This window comes from Terrapene carolina, unplaced genomic scaffold, assembly GCF_002925995.2.
Source record: "Terrapene carolina triunguis isolate 2854851 unplaced genomic scaffold, T_m_triunguis-2.0 Scaffold116, whole genome shotgun sequence".
Classification (NCBI taxonomy): domain Eukaryota; kingdom Metazoa; phylum Chordata; order Testudines; family Emydidae; genus Terrapene; species Terrapene triunguis.
In genome coordinates, this window is record NW_020664467.1 from 76,971 (window position 1) to 88,559 (window position 11,589).

General features: G+C 46.4%; 1 protein-coding gene across 1 annotated transcript; it reads left to right on the plus strand.

Moving 5' to 3' along the window:
- The first annotated feature begins 3,543 nt into the window (after positions 1 to 3,543).
- On the plus strand, positions 3,544 to 4,485 carry LOC112118115 (olfactory receptor 11A1-like). The gene has a single exon (XM_024216303.2). The coding sequence runs from the start codon at positions 3,544 to 3,546 to the stop codon at positions 4,483 to 4,485; it is 942 nt and encodes a 313-aa protein (XP_024072071.1).
- Positions 4,486 to 11,589: the final 7,104 nt, after the last annotated feature.

An 11,589-nucleotide genomic window follows, 5' to 3' on the forward strand; every position in this document is an offset into this window, starting at 1 on the left:
ATTTGATACAAATATGTTTCATATTACATTCCAGATGTTATTAGTTATAATCATAGAATCATAGAAGATTAGGGTTGGAAGAGACCTCAGGAGGTCATCTAGTCCATCCCCCTGCTCAAAGAAGGACCAACCCCAACTAAATCATCCCAGCCAGGGCTTTGTCAAGCCAGGCCTTAAAAACCTCTAAGGATGGAGATTCCACCACCTCCCCAGGTACCATCCTAGGACCTGACAGTTCAAAGAAACCTTCCTCATCCATTATCCTGTCATCCCACCCTTATCTTAGGAGGGGTCTGTGTGCTCCTCTACCATCCTCTTAGGATTGTATTTTCATGCTTAGCTGATAAATGACCGTCCTCTTAGGATTGTGGTTAGCCAATACCTAGTGATACTATTCTAACAAGGCCTGCTTTGGTTCACAGCCTACTTTGGTTCATACTTTTAGCCAAAATGAGGGCTCCAGTAAGGCCTACACCTCCTAGGATGTTTCCATTTGTCATCTTACTACTCACAAAAACCTCTTGACACAGGGGCGCCAGAACAGGGGGGCTAGGGGGCCCTGGCCCCATCATTTTTAAAAATGGGATGGCGTAGTCCTCCCACATTTTATCGGCCCTAAGGATGAGCGATGGGCGGAAGGGGGGCAGAAAGGAGCAAGCAGGGGGCAGGGTCTTGGGGGGAAGAGGTGGTGTGGGGGTGGGGCCATGGGGGAAGAGGCAGCATGGAGGCAGGGCCTCAGGGGAATGGGTGATGCAAGGGCGGGGGTTCAGGGAGAAGGGGCGGCACAGGGGTGGAGTCTCGGGGGGAAGAGGTGGCGTGTGGGGGCAGGCCACGGTTTGGGCACCGGTGGTCCCCTACTTTGAGAGAGTTTCCGCTGCTCCTGTCTTGTCACCTTCTTGACACTGAACACTGTCTTGACACTGACTGCTGTACCTGAACATAAAGCTGCCCCCACCCCAGGTCCACCAGTACGACAGAGGGAGGATGGTCCAGTGGACACTTATGAGAGCTGGGTTCAATTTCCTGCCCTGACATGTGCTTCCTGTGTGACCTTAGATAATCCCCTTAGAGCAGATTTTTGCAAAATTGCCTAAGAGATTTAGGAACCTAAGCCACATTCATTTTCAATTATCCTTAAGCAGCTAAGGGCCAGACTTTCAAAGGTATGTAGGCATCTAAAGATGCAAATAGGTACCTAATACATTCTTTAAAAGCACATAAACAGATTAGGGGCCAGATTTTGAAAGGTATTTTGGAGCCTAGTGGGATTTTCAAAAGCACCTATGTACCCAAAACTCATTGATATCAATGGGAGTTAGGTGACTAGATAGTTCTGAAAATCCCACTACGCATCTAATTACCTTTCAGAATAGACAGTAGAGCTTTCAGCTCTGCATCACATACCCCCAACTTGTTTCAGATAGGGTAAATCAGCCATAGAATCATAGACTATCAGGGTTGGAAGGGACCTCAGGAGGTCATCTAGTCCAACCCCCTGCTCAAAGCAGGACCAATCCCCAGACAGATTTTTGCCCCACATCCCTAAATGGCCCCCTCAAGGATTGAACTCACAACCCTGGGTTTAGCAGGCCAATACTCAAACCACTGAGCTAGCCCTCCCCCCACTGGGTCAATGGATCAAATCCCCAGCTGGTGTAAATGGATGTATGCCGATTTACTCCATCCATGTATCTGGCTTCCATTGTCGGAAGAGGGACCAGCATTCAAAGGTGACTTGCACATGCTAGAAAAAGAAACATTTTAATGAAGCCCTTGGGGAACCAAATTAGAATGTGAGGCTTGTACAGTAAAATGCATCAGAACCTATAAAAGACCCAAACCTGGGAAAATATTATCTGCCTAAATTCTCGATAGCAGAAAGCAGACAATACATGACTCTGGGAAGAGATTGAAGGCATCACAAGAAAAAGCAATAAAAGGGGAACTAAAGATACCTGTCGGTGATCAGCAAATACCTAAGAAAAGTGGAAGATGTTCTAAAGCAGCATGAAAGGTGAATATGATTGAATTTGTTGCTGAGAAAGAAAACGTGTAGGGTCAAACTCAAGGGGTCTTTATTTGGGTCTTATTCAGGTTAAAGCTGTTCAAAAAATGGCTCGTTATTTTTTCTGCAAAAAAATGGAGAGTGGGGGGGAATTTCATCAAAAATTTCAGAAGAAAATTTGTCCTTTTCATCCCCAAACTGAAAACTGGAAATTTTGGGCTGAAAATCAAATATATGAGACAGTCCAATTTTCCTTTAAAAAGATTTCTATTGGAAAAGTTTTCACCACCCTGCCCAGACTAAACAGGTTATGTGCATGCAGGGGTGAGGGATACCACAACAACAGATAAGTACTCAGGTAGCCTCAAAAACTTCAATCAATATGAATGAACAACAGTGGCTGGAAAAGTTTAGACTTTAGTATTCAAATTGCTCCAAAAATTTTGTCAATATTTCATATGGAAAAGAAAAAGGGAAATTGAGAACTGGTCAAAAAAAAAGAACATAAATTTCCTTCTCTGCTCCATTTTTGTAGTGATTTTTTTTTTACAAAAGTAAAAACAAAAGTGGATTTATCCTGAATTTTAATCAAAATTTTGAAATATTCAAGCTGGAATTTTCAAAGGAGTTTGAGGACAGTTTAATGCCTAATTTGCCTTGCTGCTTGGAAAATCCTACCATAGGAATTTAATGGGAATTCTGCTTAATTTCAATAGGAGCTGAGCACCTAACTCTCTGAGGCTCCTTTGAAAATCCCAATTTCAGACTTTTCTGACTAGCTCTAGGGTCATTTTATTGCAGTGTTAGATAATAATTTTGGGTTAACATCTTAATCTGTATGAGATGGAAACTAATAAGGAGGAAGAAGAAGAAGAGGAAAATGAGGAAGAAGAAAAAGAGGGAGAAAAGGATAAGGAAGTTAGAGAGAAGAATGATGATGAATTAGAGAGAATGAGGATGCCAGTTGAGGAGCTACTAGCTGGTGAGATGTGGTAAAAGCAAAAATGATTAAAGGTCTAGAAAACATGACCTGTGAGGGAAGATTGAAAAAAGCTGGGTTTGTTTAGTCTGGAGAAGAGAAGACTGAGAGGGGACATGATAACAGTTTTCAAGTACATAAAAGGTTGTTACAAGGAGAAGGGAGGAAAATTGTACTTCTTAACCTCTGAGGATAGGACAAGAAACAATGGGCTTAAATTGCACAAGGGAGGTTTAGTTTGGACATTAGGAAAAACTTCCTAACTGTCAGGGTGGTTAAGCACTGGAATAAATTGCCTAGGAAGGTTGTGGAATCTCCATCATTGAGGATTTTTTAAGAGCAGGTTAGACAAACACCTGTCAGGAATGGTTTAGATAATACTTAGTCCTGCTATGAGTGCAGGGGACTGAATTAGATGACCTCTGGAGGTCTCTTCCAGTCTTATAATTCTATGGTTATAGCATTATTTGATCATGAAAGGGTGATCACAAAAGTGTGTCTTGCAATGTCTCCCAGGACTGAGGTTCAAAGGCTCAAGGACGCCTCTCTTAAACCAAACATGGCTAAACTGCTCAGGCTAAATCAAACAGCCATCGACGGATTCATCCTCTTAGGATTCTCCGATCTCTGCGAGTCTCAGGTGCTGCTCTTTCTGTCTTTTCTCATTATTTACATTGCAACGATCACAGGAAATGTCTTGATTGTGGTAACAGTTCTGTCCCAGCATCGCCTTCATACCCCCATGTACTGGTTCCTCAGCAATTTGTCCTTCCTGGAAATCTGTTACACCACAAATATCGTCCCCAGGATGCTACTTGGTTTCCTGTTGGAGAAGAGTATAATATCATTCCCTGGCTGCATGATACAGTTCTACCTCTTTTGTTCATTGGGAACCACGGAGTGCTTGCTCCTTGGTATGATGGCTTATGATCGGTACCTGGCTATATGCTATCCGCTGCACTATGCAGCTGTCATGACTGGCAGGGTCTGCACCCAGTTAGCAGCTGGTTCCTGGGCATGTGGTTTTCTGATACCCATGATAACAGTATCTGTGATGTCCCATCTGACATTCTGTGGTCCCAATGAAATCAACCATTTCTTCTGCGATTTCAAACCTCTCGTAAAACTCTCCTGCACGGACTCCTACTCAGTCGAAACCACCGTTTGTATCTTGTCCTCAGCTGTAACCATGGTCCCATTTCTTTTAATCCTGGTGTCCTACACTCACATCCTCAGGGCCATCCTGAGTATCCCTTCCACCACCGGGAGGCAAAAGGCCTTCTCCACCTGCTCCTCCCACCTCATTGTGGTCACCACTTTCTACGGAACCCTGATTGTCATGTACGTGGCCCCCTCAGCAAACGATTCGCCAGCTCTTAACAAGGTCTTCTCCCTGCTGTACACCACAGTGACTCCCATGTTTAATCCCATCATATACAGCCTCAGAAATCAGGAAGTTCGAGAGAGTGTGAAGAAACTCCTAAGAGCAATGGTTTTGTAGGGCGGCAAATTGAAGCTCACATTATGCAAATAAGAATAGGAGCTTCTATCTATCTAATCTAATCTATCTATCCAATACCCCCTACACCATGGTGTTTGGGGGTGATCATCCTTCTTTTTTAACCCCTTTTGAAATCAGCCACAAACATTGCAATGACCTTGAAAACCCTGACAATTAGGGGAAATGGTGAGTAACCTGTGATGAAGGATTTCTGGAGCTATCTGTAACCCTTGGAAATGAGAGAAACGTTGGGGAAGTTGATTGTAAATTAAGAATGGCCCTGTAACTAAAACAGAGGACTGACAGTTAAGAGATTTTGGCACTGGTCCTGACTCTGCTGGCAGTCTCATTTTGCAAGTCACTTCCTTTCTCAGTGCCTCAGTTTCCATAAGTGTAAAATGTGTTGTTATTAATCTCTGTAATGTATAGCTTTAAAATACTTGTGTATTAGACTTTATAGAGAGGACATTTTATTGTTGTTGTCACAGTTTCAGGGTTAAATGCACCATTGGCCCCCTTCCCCCACACCTCCAGCCTTCCTTGAGGGCATCCATTTAAGGTTTTAGGCTTCCCAGTTGCCACTTCTTTAAACTGGGGGGGTTAAAACTTGCAGTCACCTGCACCTCAGTAGGTCTGACCAGTGTCGAGCACCAGTGGTTAACTCTTTCTCCAGAGGCTATAACAGTGTATACCAGAGTTGCCAACCAGCCTTCAAAAAGCAAAATACATTTATTCTTAGAGCAAAAGCATTACAGAGAAAACATATAAGAAACAATAAAAGAATCTATATGAATGGTTCTCAAACCACAGCCTGCAGGTCGCATATGCCCCAATTAGCACACACCTGCAGCCCAGCTGTGTGCTAAAGGCTGCAGGGCCGCATGGGGCTGGTTTACCAGTTGCCTAGCCACCCAGTGTCGCGAGGTCTGGGATGCCCGGCCAAGCAGAGCCAGGGGTCGGGGTCACCGGCCGGCCCCACCTGGCAGGGTCCGGCCCCACATGGCAGGATCTGGCACTGCTGCCCAGCCAGTGCCGAATGGCGGAGTCTGGCACTGCTGCCTGGCTGGCACCACAGAGGGTCCGGGGTCAGCGTTGGGGCTGCCAGCTGGCCCTCGTGGTCAGGATCCGGGGCTGCCGCCCGACTGCCCTGGCCCCATGTGGCCAAGCCCAGTGTCCGGGCTGCTGCTGCGCCCTGCATAGAGGGATCCAGGTTTCCTGCACTCCTGACCGCACTTTGTGGAGGGACCTCTGGCTGGGAGGCACTGGGCATAGAGGATCTGTGGGGGGATGGAGCTGGGGGGACACGCTGTGGTTCTCAACCTGTGGCCCAGATAACACATTGTGGCCCACATATGCATCCCACAATGATAAATAGGTTGAGAACCACTGATCTATATGCATGCCAAAAGTTTACCAGAGGTCATCCCCACGCTCCAGTCTAGGCTGTAGTAAGTGTCAGATTTGCAACCCCCACAACTGGTTTTGTCCCCTTCATTATAAGTACAAGTCAGTTTTTAAACCAGGAATCAGACCCCAACTGGACAGTTCATCTGTTTCTTGATGCAGCTATGGCCTTTGATCTCTGGCCCCTTGGAACAGGTAATCACCAGCCAGTTACCCGCTCTTCATCAAGGGCATAGCTGGGATTGTTCAATTTTCATTAATCACCCACAGGGATGCCCCAGGAAACCCACTTAGAGCTTATATTGCCCCAAAAGTCCATACCAGTCTGGCACATTTCAATACAGTCTTTTGAACTACTTGCACTACCCAGGTCCCCCATTTGTTGTTACAATTACTACTACACTACAATGTAGTAACTGTAGATATACTTACTAGCAACTGAGAGCCCATGCTGTCATGAACTGAGGCAGCTGAGTCAAATAATTCACCCTCTGTACAGCCAATGAAATTGCTGCATGCAAATTAGCTGTAGGGTGTTGGTTAGTTGAAATACCTCCAATATCACAACAGTCTAGGACTCCTGGGCTGAATGTAGCTGAAAGCACATGCTGTGACATGGGTGTAATCATGAAAGTCTAAATGGCTGAGCACTTAAAAATTGGGAGATAACAGACCAGAAAACCCACCCCTGGCTCCTTGTCCCTGTCCCATTCTACTTGCCCACTCAGTCCCAGGTCTCCACTGCTTAAGGCTTGTCATCCCAGTACCAGTCTCCTTGCCCAGACAGTCCAATTCCCTCTTCCTAGCTGGATGCAAGGAGGTCTGGCTGGCTGGAGCGGTGGGGTGAAGAGCCTGGCTAGAGGGGTAGGGGCCCTGTTGGAGGAATTGTCTGGACCGGTGGGGCAAGGGGATGGCTTGAGGGGATGGCCAGAGTGGGGGAGAACATCATGGAAGGGAGGGGCCTGGCTGGGTGGAATTGACCAAAGTGGGAGACAAGGAGCCATGCTGGATTTGCTAGACAAAGCATAAATATACAGAGGCTTGTAAGGATTAGATTTTAATCAGTGAATGTTGATAAACATTGATTTCATCATACACATACATGCAAAACTGCAGGGAGGAAAATGACATCATCAATAATCAAAATTTCCAGGTAGGCAAAGTAAGAAAAATGCTGCTTGAGAACTACTTATGAATTTGAGTTAAGGGGATATATTTCTTTTCTTTGTAAATTTAGATGTGTAATGTTGACAAGTCTGTGTGTGTTAACAAATACAAAGCTTTAAAATTTTTGAATCTTAACATCCACGGTCATAAAAATAATGATGGGGGGAGGAATAAGCTCAGTGGTTTGAACATTGGCCTGTTGTGAGTTCAGTCCTTGAGGGGGCCACTTAGGTATCTGAGGCAAAATCAGTGCTTGGTCCCACTAGTGAAGGCAGGGGGCTGGACTCGATGACCTTTCAGGGTCCCTTCCAGTTCTAGGAGATTCTATAAAATTTGGGTGCCTGTTTTCATCAGCCCTTGTGAGCTGGAGTGTTCTTTGAAGCACAAACCATTCTCCTACTCATGGGTCTCCAGCAGGAGCCTTGTACTCACTGCCCGTCTCCTGCAAACTCGGCTACAGCTTCTACTTGCTCTTTTCGGTTCCTTTCTGGCTCTTTATAGAGACCAGCTGCCCTCTTAGAGAGGCAATTAATGGACTTTAAGGACTCAGTCTCCCCTATGACGGGGCAATATTGTTTCTGGACTCAGCTGTAACTCTTTAGGTTTTTCTACCTTAAAATATTTGCCCCACAACTCATTTCACTGAGTATGTTAGAAAGGACAAGAAAAATTCACAGTAATGTTGGTAATAGGCACGTTGTAAAAAACCAAGCACAGAAAAACTCTGTAGTTTAAGGCTGGTCGAAAAATGTCCACCTAGACATCTTTTTAATGGAAAACTGTGTTTGACAAAACACAAACTTTCAAAGAAGCTGCCTGCTTTCCACGAACATGTTTGACTTTTCATCCAAATGCCCTAAACTGAAATTTTTCAGGCAAACCCATAAACTTTAGGTTTTTGTTTTGTTTTCTGCTGTTTGGGATGAAAATGTTATGTTAAGGCTCATTTTCCTCTTCACTTTAATGGTGTAACTGCAATGGGGCCAGGCTCTGGAAGTCCCAGGCTACGTCTACACTACCCGCCTGAATCGGCGGGTAGAAATCGATCTCTCGGGGATTGAATTATCGCGTCTCGTCGGGACGTGACAATCGATCCCCGAATTGACGCTTGTACTCCACCAGCACAGGTAGGAGTAAGCGTCGTCGACGGGGGAGCCGCGGAGGTCGATTTACCGCCGTCCTCACAGCGGGGTAAGTCGGCTTGGATACATCGAATTCAGCTACGCTATTCGCGTAGCTGAATTTGCATATTTTAAAATGACCCCTCCCCCCCCGTAGTGAGGACGTAGCCTCAATGAGCTACAATCCCAGCTGGGTCCCCAGAGGGCAGTTCCAGGAGGGCGGGGTGATTCCCTGCACAGCCTGGGCAGAGGCAGCGCTGCCCTTTTCTCTCCCCTCATTCCGAAGGCTTGGCCCGGACCCGTGTCACAAGGTTGTGTGAGCTGGGTTCACGCTGGGAAAAGCCCTGAGTGGGGGGACTCAGGCTGGTGCAGAGAGGGGAGCTAAGCCCGGAGGTCTCCAGCCTGGCTCTCTCTCTCCTTCCCCTCTCCACCTAGTTCCTTGTGTACCCCGCTGCGGCTGGGCTGAATCTCGCCCCAGGGGGCCCAGCCGAGGGACACCCCATCTCTCTCTCGCTCTCCCGGGGGTCTCTCCTGGTGTCAAGGTCACCGTCCACTGACGGAAGAGGTGCCTGGCAGTTGCGGGGAGTCTCGCTTGCTCAAGTGGAGATGACTCCATCCAAGGCAGAGTGGCGCCTGCCGACATTCCCCGCTCCAGCGGGGTCTGTCTACCAGCTACCTCGGCCCTGAAGCGCAGGGTCTCGCCTCTGCCCCACACGGAGGGAGCCATCATTGCTCAGTGTATAACAGGGGGGTCGCTTAGCCTCCTGTACAACACGAGCAAGAGCCTTGTGTCCAGCAAGTATAAATGGGAGTGGTTCCCCCCAGGCTTTGTCTTTGGGTTCGGAAGCCCGGGAGGGCACCGCCCCTCACTCCCAGGCTGGGGTGGCCGCATGGCCGGAGTGAGACTGCTGTCTAGCCCCGTCCCCAAGGGGCAGAGAAAGGGGGGGCACACAGCAAAGCTCCTGGCGTGTGTTTGGGAGCACAGGTCCCACAGACTGGGAACACATTTCAATTTCATTTTTTTTAATTTTTTTACACTTTTAAAAACTTTTTCTTACTGTTTAAAAAATATTATGTATTTTTCTTTTTTTAAGTTTTTGTCCTTTATTTTTATTGTATTTTTAGTTTTGTATTCTTTTGTTTTATTTTATCATATATATAATATATACATATACATTTTTATAAATTCTTTATTAATTTATATTATTTTTTTGTTTTAAAACAAACTTTAACTGAAATTGACCTGCAAGTTTTCATTTTAATTAACAATATTTTTCTGTCAGAAAAATGTTCCATCTTGAAAATTTTGAATCTGCTTTAATTTCCACTCATATCTGAATCAATGTGATTTACATAGGATCTGGATAGAGGGGTGAGGCACAGTGACCTCAGGGTTAGGGTTTAAAACAGGGGCCAGCAACCTTCGGCACACAAGGCCCATCAGGGTAATCTGCTGGTGGGCCGCAAGACATTTTGTTTATGTTGACCGTCCGCAGGCACGGCCTCCTGCAGCTCCCAGTGGCCGCAGTTCACTGTTCCCAGCCAATGGGAACTGCGGGAAGCTGCGAGGTACTGTGACTGGGGACGGTCAGTGTAAACAAAATGTCTCGGGGCCTGCCAATGGATTACCATGATGGGCCATGTGCTGAAGGTTGCCGACCCCTGGTTTAAAGGGAGAGGGGTTAGTGGCCTGAAGTGGACGAATGGACTATAAGGTGGATAGAAAGCAGGCTACATCATCGGGCTCAACAGGTAGTAATCAATGGCTCCATGTTTAAAGTTGGCAGCCGGAATCAAGCGGAGTGCCCCAAGGGTCGGTCCTGGGGCCGGTTATGTTCAATATTTTCATTAATGATCTAGAGGATGGCTTGGACTGCACCCTCAGCAAGATGATACTAAACTGGGAGGAGTGGTAGAAGATATGCTGGAGGGTAGGGATAGGATACAGAGGGACCTAGACAAATTAGAGGATTGGGCCAAAAGAAAACTGATGAGGTTCAACAAGGACAAGTGCAGAGTCCTGCACTTAGGACGAAAGAATCCCATGCACTGCTACAGACTAGGTAGGGACCGAATGGCTAGGCAGCAGTTCTGCAGAAAAGGACCTAGGCAGTTACAGTGGACGAGAAGCTGGATATAAGTCAACAGTGTGCCTTTGTTGCCAAGAAGGCTAACGGCATTTTTTGGGCTGTATAAAGTAGGGGCATTACCAGCAGATAGAGGGACATGATCATTCCCCTCTATTCGACATTGGTGAGGCCTCATCTGCAGTACTGTGTCCAGTTTTGGGCCCTACACTAAATGAAGGATGTGGAAAAATTGGAAAGAGTCCAGCGGAGGGCAACAAAAATTATTAGGGGGCTGGACACATGACTTATGAGGAGAGGCTGAGGGAACTGGGATTATTTAGTCTGCAGAAGAGAAGAATGAGGGGGGATTTGATAGCTGCTTTCAACTACCTGAAAGGGGGTTCCAAAGAGGATGGATCTAGACTGTTCTCAGTGGTAGCAGATGACAGAACAAGGAGTAATGGTCTCAAGTTGCAGTGGGGCAGGTTTAGGTTGGATATTAGGAAAAACTTTTTCACTAGGAGGGTGGTGAAGCACTGGAATGGGGGTTATTACCTAGGGAGGTGGTGGAATCACCTTCCTTAGAGGTTTTTAAGGTCAGGCTTGACAAAGGCCTGGCTGGGATGATTTAGTTGGGGATTGGTCCTACTTTGAGCAGGGGGTTGAACTAGATGACCTCCTGAGGTCCCTTCGAACCCTGATATTCTATGATTCTATGATTCAGTGTTCTTGGGGGCTGGAGGGTTGAGAGGATCAGAGAGCTTCCTCTGTCCCTCGACCGCTAAAGGGGAATTCTGTGGGCCTGAATTTTAGCGAAAATCAGGCTTCTCCTAATTTTTCTGGTAACTTTTCCCCACATGTCCCTTCCCAGTCCCACTCAGCCAGTTCCACCCAACATATAAGCAATAAAGTGTGACTTTCTAGGCTAAAGGGACCCTAAGGGCTTGTCCATATGGAGAGTTAGTGTTGAGCAAGCTGGGAGGTGTAAATCTACAAAGCCATAAAAGAACATAACAAATGGCCATAGTGGATCAGACCACAGGTCCATCAGCAGCCAGGTGCTTCAGAGGGAATGAACAGAACAGGCAGTCATTGAGTGATCCATCCCTGTCACCGTTTCCCAGCTTCTGAGAAGAGAGGGTTTAATAGGGACACCATCCCTGCCCATCCTGGCTAATAGCCATTGATGGACCTATCCTACATGAACTTACCTAGTTTGTTTTTTGAACCCTCTTTTATAGTCTTGACCTTCACAACGTCCACTGGCAAAGAGTTCCACAGGTTGAATATGTGTTGATCTATCTATCTATCTATCTATCTATCTATCTATCTATCTATCTATC

Bases quoted from the DNA above. Each gene is read 5' to 3' on its own strand.
- LOC112118115 (XM_024216303.2), top strand. From the start codon at position 3,544: ATGGCTAAACTGCTCAGGCTAAATCAAACAGCCATCGACGGATTCATC.